General features: G+C 41.9%; 1 protein-coding gene across 1 annotated transcript; it reads left to right on the top strand.

Annotated features, from left to right (window-relative positions):
* Positions 1 to 23196, top strand: DAZAP1 (DAZ associated protein 1). The gene is made up of 13 exons (XM_009279883.1): positions 1 to 5; positions 1687 to 1767; positions 2389 to 2429; positions 2882 to 3048; positions 3572 to 3637; positions 4256 to 4366; positions 6774 to 6822; positions 11368 to 11450; positions 14810 to 14963; positions 16474 to 16503; positions 16933 to 17073; positions 17985 to 18167; positions 22199 to 23196. The coding sequence occupies exons 1-13, from the start codon at positions 1 to 3 to the stop codon at positions 22369 to 22371; spliced, it is 1284 nt and encodes a 427-aa protein (XP_009278158.1). The 3' UTR covers positions 22372 to 23196.
* Positions 23197 to 25785: the final 2589 nt, after the last annotated feature.

Below are 25785 nucleotides of genomic sequence, written 5' to 3'. Positions count from 1 at the left end.
ATGCCGTATCACGGGGAAATGAATCAAAGTGAAGGGGGACTGCTGGTTTCTTCTGCAAGCTGCCCTGCTACGCAGGACCTTCTAGGTGCAAGGCTTTCACTTCTCTGATGCTCCCTGTGCACCAGCAGCTCTCCAGGGGTGGCCGATTTCTTACTGCAGTTAGCTGCTCCTGAAAAATGCAGGTGAGAGGAAGTTTAGGGGGTTTTTTTGTTAGAAGAACCTCGACTTTCTCCGTTTATGTGAAGGTGCGCTAATTCCCGGCCTCAGCTCAGCTGCAGCTATACTCGGATATATCTGAGGGCGAGTAGAAGACAAAGCAGACTATGGTTCCTCTCTTTGAGGACTGATAAGAGAAATAGAGGGCATCCTCCAAAGATAAACTATCCCAGCACTTGTCTGTGCAGACCCATAAAACTATTAACAGAAGAGCTTTTGAGTTGGTGCTTCTTACTGAAAAGGGCCAAGTGTTGAGGTGGCTTTGAACTAACCTTTAATTATGGAGTGAATTACTTTGCATGGAAGTCTTGTCACACCCTAACGTTGATAAAGAGTTGCAAAGCAGACAGTCTGGCATCTTGCTGCTCCTCTTCGTGCACTTACCCAAGTACTTTGGCGTGCTCTGACATGAAATGGGACAGATTTGGATGCTCTTTTCAGAAGATGGGGTTGCTTCAGATTTGACTTAAGTTTTAAGCATGGAGTTTAGTTTGGGTTTTAGCCATGACCTTCTCATCTATTTGGAGATATCTCTCAACTAGATTGTGAAATGGTTTCACAACTAATTGCTGAATTAGTGCTACTCTGTTATTTAGTACTTGCCTCACAAGTTTGCCTTCTATCTTAGACTTGAACTTGGTGGTTCTACTTTTGCTTTCATTTAACTAGAAGATAATGGTAGACAAAAGTGATTCTGACTGGTCTTTCTAGGTGAGCGAGGGAGTAACACATAAAAGGAACGGATGAAGGGTTTTTGTTTGCTGTAATCAGCAGTTTAAGGACTTTTCTTTACCAGGACAGTACTTCGAGAACACAGGGGCAAGGAAGCCTGAGGGCTGACAAGCTTTTTTGATCTGAGGATGGAAAAACCTCATATGCTTTCTCTTTTGCTCAATTTTGCAGCTGGAGAACAAATATAGAAATTTCAGGTGATGCCCAAATCCAACCACTGCATCTAGATCAGCATTCCTTTGTGTGCAGTCTGGTTCTTTTAGCTGTGATTCCCGTTGGGCTTTGACCTTCTGGCATGGGAAAGTTGGCCACATCATCTCAGGGCAGATGCACTTACACTGCTTATTATTTGTAAGTTGGTATTAACCAGCTTCAACCGCTGGCATTGTTATTCATATGGCGATACCTCTCAACGTAGGAGATGGTAACATCAGATGTGTCTGCTTCAGAATCTGGTGTTATTTTTGCTACCATACCAGTTACAAAGGGCTGCAGCAGCTGTGTTGCTAGTGTATTTTTGTGGAATAATTTTTTTAACCTATTTTGGTTGTCAGTTATCTTTCTGGTAACATTCAGTGTTAGGCAGCAAATGGACGTAGGAGAGCCCAACTGTTCTTTGAACTTGGTTTCGGAGGCCTAATGCAAGACTGTGCACAACTCTTGATCATTAACCTGGGATTAAAGCAGTTAATGGAATGGACTGGGGTACTTAAACGAGGTTGTCTGGTTTTCTGTTAGTTTGCTTTATCTCAGAAGTTTCCTTAAATTGGAACTGCATGGACCCTGCAGTTGTTTTCTTCTGTTGCTCAGAGAAGTTGTGTAAGTAACTTAGAGCCAATGATCCAGGCCTTGACAGGAATCCAAGCATCCCATTTTGATTGGGGGTGTGTGGGGGCTAACCAGGTAGAATGACTTTAGAATGGTGTTCTTGGATCACTTTTCAAATAACTTCAGTGATGCTTTGTACGTATTTTTCTGAACGATGTAGTGTTCCGTGCTGGAATTCCTTTCTGCCCCAGAAGGGCAGGTAAATGCACTTCGTGCGATGTTCTAAGTTTTTTTTCCTTCTGGCTATTGTAATAATTTCTCAAAGCAACACTGCCTTCTCAAATACCTGGAAATAAGAAATTTGGAGGAACGTAGGCTTTTCTGATATTTTCGTATTCTCTTTGCGTAAAAATAAAATTTATTCCTGTAATAAGCTTACAATCTGTTCGTGCTTGTGGCACACAAACCAGATGCTTCAGTTTTATGTGTGTCTTCATGAAACAGAAGGTAGTTGTCACAAAGAATAGTGAATTCTAGTGAAGAATGGGCTTTGCAGTGTATTTTGGAGGCCTCGGTACCACCAGACATCTTCAGAATAGCTGACTTCTGCGTTAAATAAGATGAAGCATCTGTCACGTAGCACCCTAAAACTGCTGTATGCTTCGTTTGCAGAAAACTGTTTGTGGGTGGCTTGGACTGGAGTACGACACAAGGTAAGCTATGTATTCTACAGTCATTGAGCCAGGCCTTTGTGAACAGCAAAACAATGTACAGATACACAGCTTTCTAACAGGCGGTACCGTGGTAGGAAGATTTGGATGAGATTGTACTGCTCTCTTCTGTTAGTAAAATTTTTTTCTAGAGAGAGTTCAAATATCTGTTAATCGCTTTTGGGTTTGTATTTTCTATCAGTGTTTGGTATTGAAGTTTTTGTCAACTCAGATGACAATTTTTTATCATTGCTTTACTGTGATACTACTTTTCTTTCGTGTGAGTGGAAATAAAGCAGTCTATACCATTTGTTTAGAGGAAGTAAAATTTAATAACTTTCAAAAGATGAGTTTGAACTTGTTTAGCTATTTGCTTATCTTTTGTGTCATAATTGCGAACACAGCCTGGTAAAGTTAATATCTGGTTCTGTTTAATATATGCTTTTTTTTAACAGAAACTCTTCGTAGCTACTTCTCCCAGTATGGAGAAGTTGTAGACTGTGTAATAATGAAAGACAAAACAACAAACCAGTCTCGAGGATTTGGATTTGTCAAATTTAAAGATCCTAACTGTGTGGGAACAGTACTGGCCAGTAGACCTCATACGTTAGATGGCCGAAATGTAAGTTGCTTTTGGTTGGTTTCTTTTTTTTAACAGAAACTCTTCGTAGCTACTTCTCCCAGTATGGAGAAGTTGTAGACTGTGTAATAATGAAAGACAAAACAACAAACCAGTCTCGAGGATTTGGATTTGTCAAATTTAAAGATCCTAACTGTGTGGGAACAGTACTGGCCAGTAGACCTCATACGTTAGATGGCCGAAATGTAAGTTGCTTTTGTGGTTGTTTTTTTTTTTTTTTTGCTTCAGAACTTTCTGCTCCAGACTGCTTCAAAGATCTGTTTTAAATTCTGGCTTCTTAGTTGCAGACTGGATAGTGTAAAAGTTACCTGGTTGTTGATTTTAATTATTTACTGTACGACAGCTTTAACTCAATGATTTGTGTCACGTTGTAGAAGCGATGTATTGACGATAGCTTTGATCCGAGGAGCTGGATTTCAGCAGTGCTGTGTTCAGCTGCCATAAACGTAACTTTTAGAACAATATTCTGCACGCTGAGATCTGACCAAACTGGAACTTCTTCCAGATTGATCCAAAGCCATGTACACCTAGGGGGATGCAACCAGAAAGGACACGACCGAAGGAAGGATGGGTAAGGAAAGATACTTGGTGTATCCTGCCTGTTTTCCAAGTTTTGGCTTACCTTCTAGCAGTTAATTGAATTCACTTGGATGATATCCATGTTTTAAAATCAGGAGTCAGTATGCAGGCCTTGAGTGTAAATTTTATTTCTACTTAGATTTCCATGGTAAAACTCCAAGTACAATACAGCGTTAACGAACATTTTGTGTGTGCGTCAAACTCAGTTTGTGGGTGTGGTATTTTCTTAAGCTCTTAGCAGTTCTTTTAGTTGAGTTCTTCAAACCTTGAAACAAGTGTCTGGAAGTGCACTCGCAGGACTGATGCTCTTTTCCAGCATACTTCACACCCTGCAGGTTAACACGATTTCATTATAAAATGAGTAAATGGCCTCAGAACACAGTCCCTAGTTTTCTGATCTTCTGAAGAACAGAGACTGGGTTATAACTGCGAACACGAAACTTCTGAGCTCTGAACATGCAGTTGCTTCACTTTAATGACTAGGAGACTTCAAGCCTGGAGATGGCTCCCCCTCAACCTGCAAGAGACCATTGTTCATGTTTAAGTATAAAATGATAGAAGTAGCCAACTTTATTGTCCTTCTGATTGAATTTTTTCCTCCTTGATTTAGCAGAAAGGATCCAGGAGCGATAACAATAAATCAAATAAAATTTTTGTTGGTGGGATTCCTCATAACTGTGGCGAGACAGAGCTCAGGGAATACTTCAAGAAATTCGGAGTGGTGAGTCATTCAGCATGATGGCAGTTATCAGTTGGTTCCAAGATGCTTTCCCTCCCCACTGCCTTTTCTCAGATTTCGTCAAGCTGTCAAATTTTGGGTTAATTTAGACAAACTGCTGTAGGGACATATTGAAGCATTTTGTGAATAAACTGTAGTAAACGTTCATCATCTTGAAGTGTATCTCGCTGTTTGTCAAAATCTATTGCTCTGATATGTGACTTAACTTTGCTGCTTCTGTCTCCTCTTGTTTAAGTCTACCTGATGCATTATTCTGTTCCCTTCTTGCAAAAACTCCTGAGTTGAGTTGGCTTAAGAATAATTTTTTTTCTCTTTTCAATTGGTAACTTACAGCTCGGCGACTAAAAAATTTTTGTTGAATTTTTTTTGGGCGGGGGAACAGCAAGTACTTCAGTGAGCTTATGTCTAAGATCCTCGTCTTTGACTGCGTGTACAGATAGGTTAAATTTTGCAGTCTCCTGCCATTATTTTGGTAACAGTAGCTGCTTTTAAATCATCATCTGGAATCAGCTGAGTTCTGTTGTCCCTAGAACCTCCATTCTAGGGACAAACTACTACTCATGTTATGCACCTGTTCTTAATTCATTTTGTAACCTCAGACTGAAATGACTATATCTCCTGATTTTGTTTTTTTTTTTTCTATTTAGTTTTAATTCCCATTTATCCCAACTACCATTGCCCCTTTAAGATGGTAAACTATTGAACTAAATTACTAAATTCAGCTGTGAATAAGTTTAAGAAACTTAAAGGTTGCCTGGGTTAAATTCAAGACTGTGGCAGTGGATGTGAACTTGCCATCTTTGAGTGGCATTTAGTGTGTTCTTTTGATACATTTTTTAATCACCTTTCTCTAAGATCTCTTCTTAGTGGCAGCAAAGGATTTGTTGATTTTTCTCAAGTGGCTAAGTTTATCAACAGTACTGTATTTAAAATTTGATTAAGATAATTTAAAAAAAATATAAAAGGCAATGGCTAACAACTGTTTCTTTAGTTTGAAAGGCTGCAGTAGATTTGTAAATAAAAATGGGGGAGCATGTTCCACAGCTGTGGAGCATAATTTCTAAAGGCTCTTCCTCACAGACTTGGCTTTCCAATTCTGACCTCTGGATGGCTTGGGAGATACAGGGTTATGTTCCACCAAATATAGAAGGCAACAGCCATTAAGTGTAAGTGCCTTTAAAAGTAAGTAGTAGAACTTTAACAATAATATAGAAATTGGGGAGTCTACGTAGCATTCTTAAGGAGTTATCTTTGGAGAAGTAGAGGCTCTTATATATGTTTTGTGGCCACAGAGTGAAGAGGCAAAAGCAGGCGCTGGTTCTTAGGCATGGTAATTGCTTGGTAAATAAGACCAGTGTGAAGAAGGGGATCCAAATGGACCGGTGGGGGAACAAATCTGGCACTGTCACATGGCATAATCCCCAAATGGGGATAAATCTCAGCTGTTAGCATCCAGTAGGATATAATCAAGTGAGTGTATACGGTGTAATAACTTGAAAAGTATGTTTTCTGGCTGTAAGTAAAAGGTGAATTTGCATCAGATTTTAAGCTTATTCAGGGGATTCTGGTAAAAAATATCCTAAGAGTGCCTTGAAGGCAAAGATGTGATTCCATGAGATCACACACATTTTGTGACCGCTTTTCTGCATCTGAGAAATTTAAAGGCAGTTCCTTTCAGCTGTTTTAATGTTGCCTTTGACATAAATGTTACACCTCTGGCTTTGTTTAAATTGTAGCTCACAGTGGTGCTTATTCTGAAAAAAATTTTGAAGCCCTCGAACAGCTTGCATTTTCCATTTTTTGTGGGTTTTTTTAAGTTAAAATCACACTGATACTGATCATCCATAACTTAGGGGTTTTTTTTGTAATGCTATTTAAAGCATCAATTTATAACTGGTACTCTGTGCCACACTGATATGCAAGTAAGTAATTCAGAGAAGCTGTGCAGATTCTTAAACGTGTTTGGAGTTAAAGCTGCTTTTCATGTTGGGAGTGAAAATGTTTAAAAATGGAAAAAGTAATCTTTTAAGAAGCTACACTGACGAATAGTATGTTGAAAACCAGAAACCTTTCAGTTTTTTATAGGCTATAGTGTGGGTATAAACAGTGTAGCGACCTTAATGCTAGATTAAAATCTTAAGTGTGATGAGACCTTAAAAAGCCACAGTGTAGCGGCTTTTCAAAACAGATGAACTCAGGCTTTTCTTAAACTCCCATAAAGAGCAATATTCCCAATTTGTTTGCGCTGTGCTAGGACAGCCTGGTATTGATGGCTACATCGAGCATTTAATCGTGCTTTGTGGATGGAGTGCGGGAAACCAGCCTGTAGTAACTGTTTATAAAACTCCCCTGGTAGCACAGTTAGTAGAACTTCCCTTCTCTCTTCCAGGTCACTGAAGTTGTAATGATCTATGATGCAGAGAAACAGAGGCCCCGAGGTAAAGGCTGATCTAGTTTGTCCTTGAAATTTCTTCATACTCTCCTATAGTCAGATGGCAAACTATTTCACACCATCAGAAAAGGTAGACTTTTTTTTTTTCTGTGTTGCCTCAGGAAAAAGAATAATTCACTGGGCGAATATTGCTCCAAGTCTAGACTCTTCATCTACAGCTTTAGTTGGTATCTGTGCATTTAAAGTCAGATGTTTCATGTTCATTTATGGGTTTTTTGCTAGTTTTTTAGTTGAATGAAATTTGATTCTTGAGCCACTCCTGTGGCTTAAGGTACTATTGGGGGAAAAAAAAAATGAGCAGACTTTCCTCCTGTTCACGTGAAAGGTATGTTGATGTCTGTAATTGCATCGGGGGGATACTCCCGTTCAGAGTACTTCTGAACCTGAGATTAGAACAGAATCCATGCATTATATACTTTTTGTTTTGGTTAAACGGCTTCACTTAAAATTAAAAAGCCGCACTTCTTAAACTACACAAAATAATTCTGAAATATTTTGATTGGGATGTATAATCCCTGTATGCTAGACTGCTTTTTTAAGGGGAAAAAAAACCCACCAAAAAACAACTGAAAGTTTCACTAGACTATTTAATCAAGTTGGTAACCTTTGGTCAAAATATGAAGCAAGTTTCATGTCATCCACCTTCCATTGCATCTGTCATCTGTTTGACGATTAAGAGGCAATATTTTAAATATGTGAAGCTCAGTTGCACTGACCACCTTGTAGCATGTTCTACATGCTAGAGAATAGTTTGCCATCTGAACTTTCATTTATCTTCTGACTCATTATTAAGAAATATATTCTTCACTTCATATTTATTAAGCTGTTAAGTCTTAGTTTTATTTTTAATTTAGACATACATCCTTAGTGACATATTTAAGTGTTTCATAGTAAAGTATGGTAATGTTAAGTAAGTTATTTTTTTTTTCTTTTTTCTCTGTGAATTGTTTGACTGTGATTAACGATATCTCTTTAGATTTCTTCTCTCTAGGTGATAATTTATCACAGAGGTACAGGCCAGTTCCACAGTCAGAGGAGGGACGGGCTTTGTCTTTTATTGGAGTGTAAACGAAGTTTCAATATATTTGTTTTTTTGTTTTCTTGCTTTAGCTATCTTAATCTTCTTTCAACAGATACCTTTTATTTAAGCAGAACATAAATTCATCTATTTAAATGCTGTAGAGCATCTGATTTTAAATAGAGGAGGCAGTGGAAACAAAGATACGGGCATCTGGGTATAATTTGTGGCTGAAGTTCTGAAATATTTCAGTAATTATTGTATCATCTATATATATCTTTGTAATATTTAATCCCAGCCTTGCAGCCTCTGAGCAAAAGGTACTAAAACATCATGCCTGGTCTGGATTAATCCTGGTCTCAATTAATGGCTTCTCTGCTTAAAGCTATACTAAAAAAAAAAAAATAGAGGGCTTCGGGTCCACTTCCTAGGTGGTAGCTTAAAGCAGAAGTGACAGATGTGCACAGGCTTGCAAACCTGTCTCTATCCAGTGTGCAGATGTACTGCAGAATACTTTCCCCCTTAATTCATCTGACTTCTTAAACTGTTCTTGAATCCTGTTGCTCTGGCTTTCGTTTTTGTTCTGTTACATTCTTTTATGTAGTGTGGTAACTAACTGTCATCTCCAAAAATGGCCTTGTCAGTCCCTGGGGGTGTGCTAGGAAAAACTCCTCGTAGTTTGTATTCGGCACTCCTGGTCATGCATCCCAGAACACATTTTCTCTCTTGCCTTCTCTTTCTGATCTGTATTCTGTTCCATAGAGTGCTACTCAGTCTATACGCTTGTCCTTTTAACACGATACCTAAATGACTATATATTTATAAAGTTTAAAAGGCCAATTCACTGCCATCTTCTACTCGTACCATTCTGAATTTTGCCTTTTTCCATTAGCTTTACCATCCTTGCATTTTGAACAGATCCCTTCCTGCATGTCATTTTACTAGTTTGCTGGTAGAAGGAGGGAAAAATTACCCCTGTTACTAATCCCTGTAGCATTCATCTACCTTCAGCTTCTCACAAGAACACTGGGAACCAGATTCTCGGTTAGTGTCAGAGCTACAGTGACGCCCTTGAGGAACCGGCTGTGTGTCTTCAAGTATCCCAAGTCGTCTTTGCTTACTCGCAGTCCCTACCTACTTCTGTTAGCTCTCCTGCAAGCAGTGCTTTCATCAACGTTTTTTTCAGAGTCCCCAGTATAAGCGCAGCCAGCCTAGTTACATCTTAAAAGAAACAGTGGCTTTGTTGCAGTCTCTGCTTCTCATGCTTTCTATTCTTGGCGAAACCAACAACTGTGAAGTAATTTACAGGTTCTTGCTGTGTTTGTTCTCTTCTTCCCCTTGGCTGCAAACCAGTGTCATTGCTCTGTTCGGTAGTTCACTTGGATTCCTGCTAAATGCAATTAGTTTCTTCAGTCTTCAATAAAGTTCTGTCCTTCAAAAAATAAAGCTACTGGATGATAGAATTCATCACTTTTGCTGTATTTAAAATTTCATGTTGTTGGAATTTTGCTGTGTATTGTACTCTGATTTCTTCATTGTTCCTTATCTTGTGGTGTTTGACCCTTTTAAATCCTTTTTTTTTTTTTCCCCCCCCTTTACTGGCTTCCTCAATGACCTCTTATTCTCCTTCCTTCTCCCCCTCCAAACCCCATCTCCGTACCACAATATTCCCCTCCTTCAGTCTTCTTGGAATCAAGTTAAACGAGCAACCTTCGTATGTAGACGATATCCATCGTTTTTTCTTTCCCACGTCTTTTTAGATAAAGGCTGTAATACTAAATGTGTGATTTAAATACAAATTCTTTTCTTTTGGCTCTAATACTTAGATTTCTAGTTAACCTCAGACAAATATATTGTGATGAAATGCTGCTCTTGGTTTTTGAGGCTGCTTTCATCACAGGTCAACAAACCTTCTTTTTCCCTGCCAGTCTTTTGTGTGTGGGAAATGCTAAGTTTTTTCCTTTTTATTTTAAGTTTATTTTAGTGATGTCTTTTGCTCTTGTTGCTGACAGCAGAATTTGACCTGCTGGAATCTATTTTGGCCTGTATCTTTGTGTATTTTTTTATATATAAACTTTCTCTACAATAGGCCTCTTTGGGCTTACCCAACCCAGTTGGATAAGCTTAGAGAGACACTAACTGTTATAGATACTGTATTTCTGTTTAACGCTTTAGAGCAATATATGGCTGCTGTCAGCACTAGCTGCAAAGCAAAATGCAAACCAAGGGGGAAATCTTGGGTTTCAGAAAAGCAGAAATGCATCCATGTTCCATATGCTTTTGATGCCGCACCTCGTTTTTCTTTCTAATTTTTATTGCTCTACCCTTAGCTAATCTAAAGAATGGCACAATTTATGTACTGCATGTGTTCTTACCTTTCCTGGGATTTGGTTGTTACACCAGCAATGAGTGGTTGATGGCATGAACCAGCCTCCGTGTTCTGTGAAATTAACCACTATTTTGCCACTCTCTCGGCAGTATCAGCAGCTACAACCTAAGTGCAGTGGTTCTCAAAGTGTGACCTCAAAAAGCGATTTAGGCCTGGGGCTTTGCCTCTCTTCCGGCGTCTTCTACAGGCATGAGACGCTCCCCCGCAACCTTTTAAAAAGCTGCTGGGTTCAGCTGAGCTGCCACCATCGAGGGCTATGGTCAGATAAAAGGGAATGAGCTACCCTTGGGGATCTGGAGCAGTTAGCAATGTCTTGGGCAAAAAGAGGGACTGAAAAGCGTTGCATAGATTTTCAAGAGAAAAGCAGCAGAAAATATAAGAAATAAAATAGACTAAGGGACGTGACGGCAAGTGTCGCATTCCATATAAGCAACGCTTCTTTAGTTGGCAGAGGTTGCTGTGTTCGGAAGGAGTAATGTCTGTTACGTGCTTTTTCTAAGGTGTGGAAAACTTGAGAACCTCTGATCTAGGTTGTTAGTTTCTGAAGCTTCTCATTCATCCATGGAGTGGTAAAATTTTTCATGCTTTAACAGCTACATTTCAAAGACAACTTTCTTATTTTCCACGGAAAATATTCCCTAATTGGAAGAGCGGGATAAGGGATGGGAGGTAGTTGCTTTGCAGCTTTGGGGAACAGGGACATAATAGGTTTTCTTGGGAACCTAGTCTGAATCAAAAGATAGGAGCAGCAACGTTGCTTGCCTTTAATCTGCTGTCCCACGAGTATTTTGTTTTTAATCATGTGGCACAGTTATAGTTATGACGACGTTAGCACTTTTTTTTCCATTTCCTGGTAGGTGGGTTAGGAATAAAATAAAATTAAAAGGTAGTTAACAAGCTCAGTTTGTAAGTTGCATGTGTGAAACCAAGATGAGGCATTAATTGCCTAATGACAGGAAGTATCCATTGCAATTTTCTCAGATTGACTTTTTTTGAAAATTTAACACAAGTCTCGGTTATCTGAAACCCCTGCTTGAACCCTTGGTCCGCCCCTAATACTGTTCATCATCCTGTTTTGTGTCACAACACCCTGCTACCTTGATTCACTCTTCGTCGTTGGCTAGGTTTTGGATTTATTACTTTCGAGGACGAACAATCAGTGGACCAGGCTGTCAACATGCATTTTCACGACATCATGGGCAAAAAAGTGTGTAGTTGTAGTTTTATTTTACCTTAAGAAAGAACCAAGTCTTGGGCAACTAGCAATTTCACTGGTGAATAAAAGTTATTGATTCAGTTAGGCGGGAGAGCGTGTATGTCCAAATTCGAGGCTTTATCCATGAAGGTGGGGAAAGTCTTCTGAGTTTGCTTAAACAGGCGAGAAAGGCAGTTAGCTTGTGGCGTAGCCCATAGAAGAGACAGATCTTGAAAGCCTGAGAACTTAGGCTGTGGGCTGTTTTGGTTTGGGCAAGGCCTTGTGCTGACAGACCTGGGGGGCTGCTCTGGCTGAGCATAGCTTACGTTACACTGAATTGATGATGACTGCCTTTGTTTGGAGCACTGCTTAGGTGCAAGGATAGAAGTTAGTTGTTTCCAGCTGTTTGAAAATCAGAATCCCAATGAAATCTGAGTTGTTCAAGGCTTGGTTTAAGATACCACTCCTTCAGATGTGTATTTGATACTCAAATTTTGAGGTGGTGTGAGACAATCTACTTTATATAATCTTAAACTTAAAAAGAAAAAGAAAAAACATCATGAAGGATTGGTCTTTTAAAAAATTGGGTCACTTACTGTGAAACTTTGATACAAACCCACGTACTCTATATAGTATTTAACCACAATGCAGTTAAGTGACCTCTGGTTGTTTCATCTTCATACTGTGTTGTCAGCAAATGGGTGTTTGGTAGGGAGGAATTTTTTAGGCTTGCTTTGATGTTACCTGGCAAGGAACATGCTTGTACCTGTGGAAAAAAGCTAAAAGCAAAGTAAATTGTTGCAGGACACCCAAGTTTTATACAGAGAAAATAGTAACTTCTTAAAGAAAAATTAACCACAGGAAATTCTGGTAAATTTAAAGTCCTTGCAGCTTTACAATTTACCCACAATTTTTAAAGTAAGCGTTAAAACTGCTAACCTTAGAGTGAACAGGTTTCCAGAAAACACAAGAACACTGTCACTTTCCTTAAATTATTGCATTGTATAATTTTGCATTGTCTTTTAAAGTCTCTCTATGTGTTGATACTTCATAAGCATTTATTTAGCTAGCAGGGGATATATTCTTGCATATCAGTGGAGTTTTGGTTAATTATGCAGTATATAATGCTTTTTATTTCTGTGAACTTGTTTTGGGGTTGAGGGGTGGGCTGACTTCCTAATAATGGAAATGAAACAAATGAAGAAATGCGCTTGTGTGGTCAAGAACATTAGTGTATGTTCTTGATTACTAGTGCTTTCCTCTCGTGAGCAGTTGAGCTCTTGTGAGCTCCTGTTTGTGAGTGGATGCGCTGACAGCAGTAAATTTATGTTGGTATGTGTATGAATTATCTATATCCTATGTACATCCTCTGATCTTGCCTTGGAATTGCCTTAAACTTACATGAACCACTTAAATGAGAGGTCATATCACAAAGCAGCATGCTAGATATAAATAGGAACAAAGGATAGTACATCTGCTGTAATGGCTCTGGGAAAGCATGGAGAACCCTGTGTGAGCCTTCGAAATGTCACCTCTTATGCTGCCAGTTTTCAGAATACGTCAGGGCTAATTCAGGGTTCTCCATTGTTTCCCAAAGAATCTCAGTACCAAGATGAAATAATCTATTTTTGCCTTTTTTTTTTCTCCTTTCAATGACATAAGAAGCAGAAATATGCAGTGTTCTTTCAGCTAGGAGCAATGGAGATGCCTCATTTCTTGGTGTAAACTGGGCTTTAGGCAGGCGTAGAATTTTAACCTCGGCGCTAAGAATATTGCACAGGGATTTTTCAGTCCTCAGTTTGGCAGTTCACCGCTTCCAAATGTGCACTGAAAAATTAATGGATAATGAACTCCAGATACTCCGCACTCTTCATTGACTAATAATGCCTACTTTAAAAATGGTATCTCTTTCTTTTTGGTAATTAAAAAGGTATCGCTGAAATGAATCCATATGTTGTTGAAAGGAAAAAAAATTAAAATTGCAAGAAAGACTCTGCTTTTGTAAGCAATAACCGAATTCCCTCAAGGCAGATGTGTTAAGACTCATTAATTTGAGTCCTTTGAAAAATTCCCTTGGTTCCTCTCTGGAAGGGCCTTCAGCTGACAGAGATTTGGTTACTGTCATGTCTAATGTCCTTGGGGCATCTGCAGTGGGGTGGGGGCGGGGGGCTTTGTCCTTGCCTTGTGCCTGTTTCCTGTTTGTTCTCTGACATGAATGGTTCTTAAGACATGGCAGGAAGAATTCTGAATACTTTATTTTCCATACTACTCAGGCCCATTGATGATTGAGATTTATTTTCTTTGTACTCTGGCACCCATTAAAATTAATCATAAAATAAAAAAGACTTTAATTCAGCATGCATGAGTGCTGAGAGTGTTTCATTAAATCAGAAACTGGATTTTTTTGAGAGGTTTATATTGAATGTGCAGCTTATTTTAAGTAGGTCAAATGCACTTACTCGATGGCTTGGAACACTAGGACATTTTATCTTTGAATAAAATAAGTTAAGCACTGTGGCTTACTAATTTTAAAAACAGGAGGGCTTTTGTCACTGACTTAACACAGTATGAAGATTTGCTTCTTATTGACTCAACTGTCCATTTTTATTACTTGCATGTTTGTTTACTTTTTTGTTAGATGTAATGTAAGATTCTCTTATCACATCCATTCCCTCTGACATTGTTTGAGTTAATTGAGATTCTTTAAGCGTTAGCCTGGGGAAGGTAAGTCTTTATCTTCCATTAGACATTTAAATAAAATCTAAGTTTTAAAAACAAACAAACAAAAAAAAACAAACAAACAAAAAACCAAACAAACAAATGTGTGTTTCTCAGGTATGAGCAGAGCTGAAATTGTAGTTAGATGGGGTGGGTTTAAACTGTAACTTTCAAATGAACCCCAAACATGTTTGAACAGTTAAAGCATTAGTACCCTTTTTCAGAGCGTACTCTTTACTCAAAGTTCTTTTTTTACTGAAAATGTCATCTTTGTAACTCCCGCCTTAAATGTTAAATTAGTATATGAATAATTTAAAAGATTATGCTTTTTTTAAGTGAAGAGTCGTTGTAAGAGGGTACTGCTGTTTTAAGATTAAAGCCAATGAATACTGTACTATGACGAAACATAAGTGATTTGTAGGATGTGTTTTACTTGAAATACCTCAATAGTAGGACTTGTAATGTCTTACCATCATATATATTGTACCTGAGAAACATTTTAAATTACTGGCCTTAAGTTTAGTAATTAAGTATTTAGACATAAGTCATAAGATGCTAAGTGTAGTCTTAAGTGTAACTAAGGGTGTGTGTGAAGGGAAGGGGGGTATCTTAACCTGCACCATCTCTCCTAAATGGTGACTCTGTTTGTTTAGGTGGAGGTGAAACGTGCAGAGCCTCGTGACAGCAAAAGCCAAACTCCAGGGCCACCCGGTGCCAGTCAGTGGGGAAGCAGGATCATGCCAAGTGCTGCCAATGGCTGGGCAGGTCAACCCCCTCCAACCTGGCAACAAGGATATGGCCCTCAAGGTACTGCTTTAGTCGTCTCAGAGTCGCTGTCGCAAGAGAGTCTTGCCTTTACAGCTTACGGGTAATTTGGTCTTACTGGCAAATGACAGTATTCCCAGAGGTTTATCAATGCTATGGCTGTGCTGGATTATTGGTAGCAGAACTGAAATTCCACACATCAGTCCTTCCCAAGTCTGCTGAGATTGTTCCTTCACTTCTTTTCCCAAAAAACGTGGTTTCATAGGGCAGAAGTCAGTGGGTCGTGCCGAGTCTAGCATGTGTCGCAGGCAGTGCTTCACCTGTTCTGTTTGGTTCTGCCTCTCCCCAGGCAGAATTGGCAGGGTTTTCGGTACTGTGGAGAAGGTGTTGAGAAAGCTCAATGGCTCCAGTTGTGACTCCGGCTGTGGGACTGTGGCCTGTGTGAGACCCTAATGAAAAATTTTGTTGAAATACGGGTTTTCAAGGATGAGGTAGTTTCAAAGGAAGTTATAAGTAAAACTTGAAAGGGATGAGAGAAAAACAGATGGCCTTGTCTTTGGATTTTATTGCTTAACGTAGTCTGGAAAAATAACAAGCAGCTATGGGGCTAGCAGTGGTGCAGGGGAGCACTTACTGCATATAATTTTCTTGATTTAGCTTGAACCCTTCAGGGCTGAAAGGAGCAGCCATGTGTTTTGGGTTTGATGGCTATAACCCCCACAAGATTTTGAAGACAGGATAAATATGCTGAGTTCATCCAAAGACAGTTTTGATAACTTATGGAGAAATACGGTGGTATAATTGAGTTGCGTTTGACAGAACAGAACTTGCTTGCTCTGATAGATGAGAAATTTTCACCTGGGGGGGCTAAAGGGAGTGTCACTGCTTCATCTATTGCTACAATAGATGATACCTCAGTGGAGGGATTGCTTGTTTCCCCGTGGTGCTTATTAACTTGAAAGCTGCAGCTGAGGCTTTGACATTCTGCACAGATGCGCTAATCTGCAACTGCGCAAATGGAGAAACTAGATTATTTTCAATGTGGTTATTTGTAGAGAAAATGATATCTAATCTACTGGAAAGATTAATGTAAAACAAATGAAATTATCTTTCAATCTTAGTGCTGCAACGAATGCAGAAGATTATGTTTTTGTGGTTCAAAAACTTCAAAAATAACTAGGATAAACCTGGTAATATATTAAAAATGCTTTGGATGTGTAGTCTGCTGTGATTCTCAGTATTTTTGTTCTTTATACTAGTACAGTTTCTTGCACTTGGTGTGCTCGCGGTTCTTGAATGCTCCATCTGATTTGAGCTTGGGGACTCCTGTCTTGTATCCATTATTTGCTGAATGATTCGGAGTCTTTTCAGAATTGCGTATTCAGAAACAGTCCAAGACTATTTCTTGGACCATAAAGATAGATCTGTAAGGGACACTGGGAGGATACCTAGTCTATTCCAGAGCAAGATCAACTTTCTTTCAAATCATTCCTGTTTCATAGTATAGAGCTTCAATGCATGTATAAGTTGCTTTTTTTTTGTTCTGTTTTAGGGATGTGGGTGCCAGCTGGACAGGCAATTGGTAAGTACGTTATATGGGACCAATTTTAAAACAAAAATTCTACTGAGCGAGGGTGCAGTTTCTTGAAGAATTCACGGTGATTTGTGGATTTCTGTAGTATTTAACCTACATTTAAACGTTTGATTGAATTTGTCCTGAAAGAATGAAGGAGAAGATAGTATATTCTTAACGAATTAGTAATGGGAGCTGACATACATCCTGCTGTTGCCAGCCACACTAATTTGTTATCAAGGAATTATGTTCTAAACTGCAGTTATTTACAGTAGGGATACTTGGAGGACAAATATTTCCCAATGTAAGAATTCACAGAAGGCTGAGACTGCGTCTGAAATCTATCAAAGAGCTTTACCCCATCTAGAGGATGCTGACTTAAGCAGCAACTTTTCATTATTAAGCCGCTTTAGTTCTTGGTTTCCCTTAATTTTCTAGGTGGATATGGACCACCCCCTCCAGGAAGAGGAGCTCCTCCACCACCACCACCATTTACCTCATACATAGTCTCTACGCCTCCTGGAGGATTCCCGCCTCCGCAAGGATTTCCACAGGGCTATGGCACCCCTCCACCATTTAGTAAGTGACCTACAGGAGTTTGGGTACAGTCCATCACCACATTCAGTTTTCAGCTTTTGCTCATCTTTCTCTGGACTTGGATTTTTTTTTTTCCCCCCCTATGTTTCATCTATCCTTAGGTGTTTTGCCTAGATTGTATATTCTGAGCTATAATTAACTGTATAAGTATTTTTGTCAGTGAGTTGGGTTACTTTTTTCTTGTGTGCAGTAATCATTTGCTGTGTTCTGTAGTCTAAATCTGTGTTGCTAAATGAATTTAGATTTATTGTGTTACCCCTATTACGACATCTGAGAGAAAAGTTAGAGATTACTGCATGGTCACCTGGGCTAGACACAGGCTGGGATTTTCAGAGAAGCTTAAGGAATTAAGGTCGCAACTGGCATTGGACATGTAAATAAGATTTTAGCACCTGCCCCCTCAGGCCACCTTTTGAAAAGTCTAGTCACAAACCTGGTTTAAAAAAGAAAGCGGAAAATAGCACCCGGTTATCTAGAGTTGCTTGTTCTGCTACGAAGAAACCATTTGTTTGGGATACCCTTTTTTTCCTCCTAAGATCTTGAGCAATATGGCTTCCTCCTCATGTCTCTCTCGTGTGCAAGCGAGCGCACAGAGGTGGTCCCTAGTTCTACTTTATCGCTTTCTCTTTGCTGGTTGCTGATGCGGCTGCAGTCTTGGGGTGAGATTTTTCATAATAGAAGGTATGTTGTTGGGGTCTTTTAGCCACAGTGGTTGCCAGAGTGTAGGAGTGAATTACTGCACGGCCAGCTGTAGGTAACAAACACTTTGGTTTTAATAGACTTACAAGTATTTTTAAAAAAAAAAGTTGTATCATGCTCTAAAGCCAAGCGAGAAGTCAGAGTGGTGTTGACCCATATCTTTTCACATGTATTGTACTTTCCTCATGTTTCAGGTTTTGGTTATGGTGCTCCACCTCCTCCACCTGACCAGTTTGCCCCACCTGGAGTACCCCCTCCACCTGCCACTCCAGGGGCAACACCACTAGCTTTTCCTCCACCACCACCACCATCTCAGGCAACTCAGGACATGAGCAAACCCCCAACTGCTCAGCCAGAATTCCCTTATAGTCAGTTTGGTAAGTAGCTGCATATAAACTAAACAGCTTGATCTTTCTCCCCTTCCTGCTTTTCTTTTATATTCTTGGGTAAAAAGTCATTGTTCAGAAACAGTTTGCTAACACTGAAGGCACTTCTCTCAGGATGGGAATGCCAGCCACCAGCGCTCAAGCGATCCTTAAATCATGCAGTATTCTAGCCAGAGGGTATTTTCTTAATCAACTCTAAAACATTGCTTGTATGCTGTGAAATAGTCTTCAGAGACTTGTGCGCTGCTAGGATAAGTTACTGATTTGCACTCTCCCTGAATCTGTAGTTAAAACTTTTTTTCTCCAAGAGCTTCACAGAGCTTGTAGTCAACTTTTTTGTGTAACTGATCAGATTGGAGAGTAGACTTCAAGAGTAAGAACAGCATCGAGAGGCGAGCAGTGCAGGGTGTAAGAATCCAAGCTGCGTGCCTCTTCCCCCCTTCCCCCCATTCCTTTCCTGTCTATCTCAAGTTATAGTTCTGTCAGAAGTGTGTAAAGTTCTCCATGTGTGCTAGTGCCTGCCTGCTTCGTTTGAAGTGCCTGCAGAAACTGTTATGAAATGAACACTTCGTAAAGTTTTTTAAATAGATACTATTTGAAGTTCCAAAAATGTCAAACAGACTCTGAAGGAAGACGAGCCTTTCAGATGTGTTTATAAAGCACGCATATGCTCTCATGTTGAGGAATTTGAAATGTTTTTCAATTTGTTTGTTATAAACACAGTTGCTTTCATACATAGCTTTGCCCTTGTGACTCAAGAGGAAGTTTTTCTTGTCTTGCCAGAACTTGTCTCTTTGCAGACTTTTTTTGAAGGGGGGTGGACCCTACTAAATAAAGTATCAATCTGTGCACAGTCACTTATATTGAGTGGGGAGCCAATATTTGCGATGTGTTGGAAGTTCAGGAAGAATCTGTTTTCCAACATTGTGAACAACTGGGGAGGGGGGATTCTAGTATTTGGAGTGTATGGTACCACTTGCCTCTTGTATATTCTAGGAAGCCTCTTTGCCAGTGAAATATTTCAGGTGTTCTTAGTTAGTCTCTTAAGAGTGCTGGGTAGGGAGGGAGGAAGAGGTGTGTAGTACTGCATTTTGAGGAAGAAGGCTAAGAAGGTTAGTTGTTTAAACCACAACTGCAGTTAGTCTCTCACCTCAGGAGTGCTTTTCTAGCCTGAAAGCTGTTATGAGTACAAGTGCTAACAGGGATAGAGGTATTTAATATGCTACAGTACCACAGAATCATCCACCTGTTCATAAAGCTGTGTGTAAAATCTTTTAAACTTTTTTTTTAAAGAGCTTCGGCACTTCATGATTGCAAAAATCATCCACCTGTTCATAAAGCTGTGTGTAAAATCTTTTAAACTTTTTTTTTTAAAGAGCTTCGGCACTTCATGTGATTGCAAATTAGTTAGCAGCATTGCTGTACAATAGGCAGTCTAGCTGATCTGCATGTATTTACATAAATGCATAAAGCTTACGGGTTTTAAAGAGGCACTGAGTTACCTAATCGTTGTGGCATTTTAAGATTTGTCCTGGCTTGACAGCATCTTAAATGCTGCTATGTTTACAGCTAGGATGAATGTAAACACTAGTAAATTAAACGCTAACATGGGTGTCTCCCTCACCCTGAAAAATTATCTCTGTACAGGGCTCTCTTGGGGTTCGTCACCCTGGTCTCCTCATTTCTTACTAGGGCTGGGTACCTATTCTCAAGACCCTTCAGGCTACGCGCCAATACTTTGTTTACACTCTTTTGGTCAGGCTGAGCAGTGAGAAACCTAGGTAGGTGGTGCCTATTTACAACCAATGCTCTTGATATATCTGCGTTTGGGAAATTAACTTGGGTTTCTTGCAGGGTCTCTTTTAAGAGGGTGGGGGGGAACAATGCGGCTCAAATGTTTACTTTGTGAGTAAGGGCAATACAGTTCTTTATGTTCATTAGCTGGCTGAAGGGAAAACTCACGACTGAAGTACGAATGACGCTGCTGTTCACTTCCCAGGCTGCTGCATTGGCGAGGCTTTATCCTGTGTGATCGAACTGAGCTCAGGTTCTTAAGCAAGACAGTAAAACCGTAATGGTCGGCCCTTAGAGAGCAGAGCCCTCTGAAACAGCAGGTGACCTCGGTGTTTCACTGTGAGGTGCTGGTGCAAGCCGAGAGCTGCAGCAGCAATTAAGAAAGCAGGGGGAAGACAATATGTACTGAAACGTCTGGCTGTTCAGGTTTATGCTGTAGGTTTCCTTTGTGATAAACAAATTGAGAACTGTGGTTTCCACCACTTAATGCTGTAACACTGCAGTGTACAGTGAGAATAATGATTTCCCCCCCCCCGCCCCAAGCCTCACCCCTTGGCAAACAATTAAATCGTATTTTTGGTTGCCTGCTTATCTCTGTCTGAAAAAATGACTGGATTAGCATTTTGAGCTAATAGAAGCCTGTGATAGATGTGTTTTAAGGCTCGTTAGTGGTAGCAAGTCCTGAGAGACAGGCAGAGCTTGAAATTTAAATACTGAAGACATGCTAAGAGACTTTGTTTTGGATTAAGAGAGTTAAACCTGCTTTAAGCCTGCATAGAGAGAAGCAGAACTGCAGAAATGTACTTAGTAATTAGGATTCTTAATACCATCTTTCATAGCAGAGGCTTGCACTGATGCCACTGTTATGATTAAGAGTCGTATTTAATTACGGGAACTTTTATTAAATTTCTCAGTGTCCTTAACTCACATCTAGTTGTCTTTCATATTGGCAGCAAGAATTCCAGCAAGTCTTTCGTCTTCACCCTTTCTCCCTATCCCCAAATTCTACTTGCTCTAAACCTATTCTGAATCTGGTCTTTGGCATGGATCACGTCGCAGAGCGTGGTCGCAGCCTCGCTGAGTAGGCAGAAGGGCAGCGTGGCAGGAGAGAAGTGTTTAGTTCCTCAGATCGAGGAAGAGCAAGTTAAACATTAACTTGCAGCATGCGTTAGCGTAAACTTTAGTTGAGACACAGTACGGGTTCAGGCTTAAAAGTAACTGAACTCAGATGCAGTTGGTGGTGTAGGGGACGTGGGAGAAGGGCTTTATAGCTGCTTACTGACTGCTGCTTCTCTTCAGCCGGGTTAGAAGTATTCGCCACCATCTGCAGTAGCGGGAGGGTGTCAGGTTTTGAAATGGAGCTTTGTTTTTTGAACTTGCAACAAATAAACTTCAGCCTGCCCGTGCAGTGAGTTTTCAGGGAAGGATGTTAGTTCTTGCTAAGGGCAAATTTGGACCAAGGGTTCCGTTATAAAGTATACAGTGGGGGCAGTAGTCGCAACCTTCTGGATTCTGCTTTGCCAACTTTGCCCCCTCATGTTTCAGTTTACATTTTTTGAATTGAGTATTCCTTGAAAGAAAGGCTGATTAGTTAATTAAAATATATATATTTGGGCAGCAGTACTCTGCTTTTTGAAAGGGAATTTAAGATTGTCTTCTTCAGCGAGTCTTTTCAGCGAAGGAAGTTTTTTGACTGTCCAGGGGAGATGGTGAAGCTGGCTCTACAAAGCCAGAGTCGAGTAACTCTGTGCAGTCAGTCTGAGGCGCTGCAGTTTAATAGCTGTGAGGTTTCAGGAAGAACTTCCTTGCCACATTTTCATCTCTGCTAAACCTGACAGTACTAGCTTTTAGCAATAAACAACCCAAACCAAAACAAAACAACTATTCGGAATGAGCTGACAGCAAACCTGCAAGCCACTTGAAGCTTCTGAACAGCCATAATAGGATAGTTTAACTACCAGCCTGGGTAGGATTACCTCAAAAGTGAAAACGACCATTTCTGCATACCTATTCAGTTCGGCTTTTTGCTTGTTTGTTCTGTATGAGAAGGTAGATAATCGCAAGAACTGAAAGCAGCTGCTTATCTTAACGTGTTAGACAGAGGTGTCTGTTCCTGAGGCCGTGCATGGGGGGAGGGAGCGGCGTCAGGTTTTGCATTTGTGCCTCTGTTGTTGTGCGTGTGGGTGACACTGGAAGCTTACTCTGCCGCCTTTCTCCCTTCTCCCCAGGGTATGGACAAGACTTGAGTGGTTTTGGACAAGGTTTCTCTGATCCCAGCCAGCAACCCCCTCCCTACGGAGGCCCCTCGGTGCAACCATCAAGTGGCCCACCTGCAGGAGGAAGTGGTTTTGGACGAGGACAGAACCATAACGTGCAAGGATTTCACCCCTACAGGCGCTAGCGTGGGCTGGCAATCAGGGAATTCTGTCCACACAGGGATGTCTGGTACCAGCTGAACCCAGGAATCCCAGACTTCTGAACTTGTGACAATCACATACTTGATGGAAGAAAAACCTAACAACATTTTTTTTTTGGGGGGTGGGGGAAGATGGCTTCTGAAGGCAAAGCTGTGGGTGTTTGGACTGCAGTTTTTAAATATTTTCCTTTCTCTAACCCATCAGCACAAATAAAGAAAATGTCACTGGTTCAAACTACAGGGTTTTAAAAATGTCTTCAGCTTTAATTCAAAACTTCAGGTTTCTTTTTTTTGAAATTATTTTTCCTGAGCCTTTGTTTTACCGTATATTGTAAACTTTTATGTTTAAAAGAAAAAAATATATACATTTACAGATTGTGAAATTTTTAAGAGAAATTTTCTACTATGTATGCTGGCTTATTTTTTAATTTAAAACAGGGTTTCCGTTAGCACTGTTGGAAGTGAGGGTAAGCTGCAACCCCCTTACTCCTGACATTAGTGGTGGGGCGGATGGTTCAGAAACTCTGGGAGTTAAAAGAAATCTACTGAGTGTATTTTGCTTTTGTTACCTGATGGTATAGAACTGGTAACAAGGCAGGTGCAGACTTGTTGACGCACAGAGTCACTTACGAAGCGCAGTGTTAGATCTGTGCTTCAAACGCTTTCAAATCCTCTGTGGATTTCATTGGGGTTAACGGAGGCCTTGTTAAGATGTAGATTTCCCTCAGGCAAAAGGTTTAGGTGCATTTTGCACTGACCAGTGATTACCCCTGGTTTGAATAAAGAGAAGTACATTTGGATTAGAAACACAAGCCTGTCTCCACTTTTTTTTTTTCTTTTGACAAAAAAGTTTCTTGTGAATTTGTGTTTTCATGAGAAATCAATTGGCAGCCTTGAAAATCTTGTCTTAACATCAGTATACAGGCTTACGCTGTGCCTCAATGGACTGTTAAGCTGCTAGCAGTGGAATTAAGTCAGCAATTCTTCATGCCCACTCAACTCTTGCCCTCTTCGTGAGAGAATCAGCAGTGCTGGTGCAGGGTCTGGGGTGGCACTGTCGGATTTGCTTTGTAGAGGCTGAAGAGCCGTCGCAGCACGTTGCTGGCTCTGACCTGGATTGGATTGGACGTGGTGAAGGGCCGTTGCTTGGAGTCTCCTAAACCTGTTGGCGCGCCTGTCGCCAGAGCTGCGGGCGGGTCTGTGCGCGTTAGGTCATTCGCACGTTGATAGCAGCGACGGGTTGAATGCTGCTCTTCATCTGGCCTTGAGGCTTCGAGGCACTGTGGAAAAATGCAGCCTTACAAGCTACGAGGAGCACGTGTAGCTAGCTCACGGATTTGTGCACCTCCAGGAGAGTGCCCCTCTTCTCTCTTTCCCCACCTCTGAAATTCAGAGGTGACCTTGCTGGTGACGTGATCTACTAGCGCTTACTCGGGGGTCACGTTCTTAATTTCTGCCCTGATGCAGTAGCGTGCTCTCGCTACCTCGGACTGATGATCGGGTTACCGTGTACCTCCTTTTTGGGGGGTTTCTCTGTAACTGCTGAGAGCAGCGTAAAACGTGGGTTCATGAGCATCTTGCTGTGTACATTAGTGTCCATAACTATTTGACCTGGGTCTTCCAGAACACTGCTCCAGCGTTCCTCTCGCTTAAATGCGGGGTTAAGCCCACGGGAAACGAACTGTCCTAACGTGATAGATGAGCCCTGTGTAGCGACACGGGTCGTCGGCTCAAAGGCAACAGCGTGCTCCGTGTTGTCCCTCCTTCATACGCGAGTCCGAGGCAGGCTGCTGTGTCAAAACCAGATCTTCTCCAAGGAACCTTCTCCCAGGGGCTGTGTGCCGCTGGGTGTGCGTCTGGGCTTGTTAGTCCTCCCCGCTCTCGTTAATCGCGGTTAATAGGGCTTAACTCTTCAGGAGTGGACAGCGCGCTGCTGCGAGTTTAAAAGACTTTTTGCAGGAGCAGCCGTGGCGTTGCTCAGCATGACGTGAAATTCGGGATGTGTTGGGATGTACCCGCCGGAGGTCACTGGGTTGCTCTCGGAAGGACTTCGGTCAGTTCAGAGGTTTTTCGTGGTTGCGTGTTTGGATCGTACCGGTTCCGCTCGCTGTGAATCCTCTCGGCTCTGCTCCTCGCTCCGTTACTTCCACGAGCACAAAGTGCAGGGTGCTTCCCTGCCAGAACGGGAGCTGCTCCTTGTGTTCTCTTTGCACAGGTCTAACTTCGTGCTCCGCCTTCGATGTGGCGCGACCGCTTGGATTTCCCCGTTGAGGTTCGGTTTGTAATTCGTTGCTGTGTGAAACCCACCGCGGAAAGTGGCATAGTTCAAAACCGTGGCGCTTCAACGACACGCGGAATGGAAGGAGACCTGAAGTCGTCGCTGCTCTGCCGCCTCGCAAGCTCTTCTTGGATAAAAGGTTTCGGAGACCGATACCTTCTGCGCAGAACCAGCTCTTCCAGGTTAGCGCAGGCCATTACGTCCACCTGAAACTCGCCTCTGCCCAGGGACAAACCAAATCGGCCTGTGCCAAGAGATGAGCCGGCACTTGCCTGCCGCGCCTCGGCTCGGCGCTTGCTGAGTCAGCCTGCGAGCAGGATGGGGCCGCAGGCTGGTGGAGAGTGATGTCCTCGTGACGGGAAGGAAGAGGCACTTGGTGCTACCGTGGGGTGGCTTTGTCGTCCGTTCTGCTCTCCGGCCATGCCTGTAATGTCCGCCCTCGCTTCAAACCTCCGCTCGGAGCCTGAGCTGGAAAAGCTGCCCGGCTCGTGTGGGAAGCAGGAAGGCAGCGGAAGATGGAGGTCCATCACTGAAAGATGAAGGCTGCTGCCTTCCCACAAGCCAAGCGGGTGTTGGCCTGAGCAGGGCTGGGTGACGGACGCTCGGAGCCCGCCCGGTGTGGTGGTGAGGTCCGTGTGCGGCTGCAGCACCGCGTAGTTGTGCCGGGAAGGTGACTTTGGGATCCCTCGCTGCTGCTGCTGTTGGGTCCTACCTTCGGGGCAGCGGGAAGGAGCAGTTTCACAGTACCACCCCATGGAACATAAGCTGCCCTTCGGCTCCGAAACTGCTGCAGGCTCATCCCTCCTCCTGGTGCTCTGCCCCTCGCTTTGGGCAGCGCCCGCTGTCTGCCCTGGATGAGGAGGAGCAGGTTTATGGGGGAAGAGGCGGGTCTGTCCCTCAAACAGAACCCTCTCCCCAACCAGCGGGTTCCTGCACCACCGTGTAGCCGTTCTCCGTACCAGCGCCGATCCCCCCCGTTACACCCGGTCGCCCGCGTTCCTGCGGGGCGCGGCCCCTTTAAGGGAAGCGAGGGCGGAAGCGCTGCCAGAGGCTGCGGGGGGCGGGGCTTCTCGCCCCTTCCGCCCCGGCGCCGCTCTCGCGAGATCCGCCGCTTCCGGCCC

This window comes from Aptenodytes forsteri, unplaced genomic scaffold (assembly GCF_000699145.1).
Source record: "Aptenodytes forsteri isolate BGI_AS27 unplaced genomic scaffold, ASM69914v1 Scaffold147, whole genome shotgun sequence".
NCBI classification, from domain to species: Eukaryota; Metazoa; Chordata; class Aves; order Sphenisciformes; family Spheniscidae; genus Aptenodytes; species Aptenodytes forsteri.
Note: the sequence above shows the minus strand (reverse complement) of the source record. Positions and strands in the feature narration are given on the sequence as shown.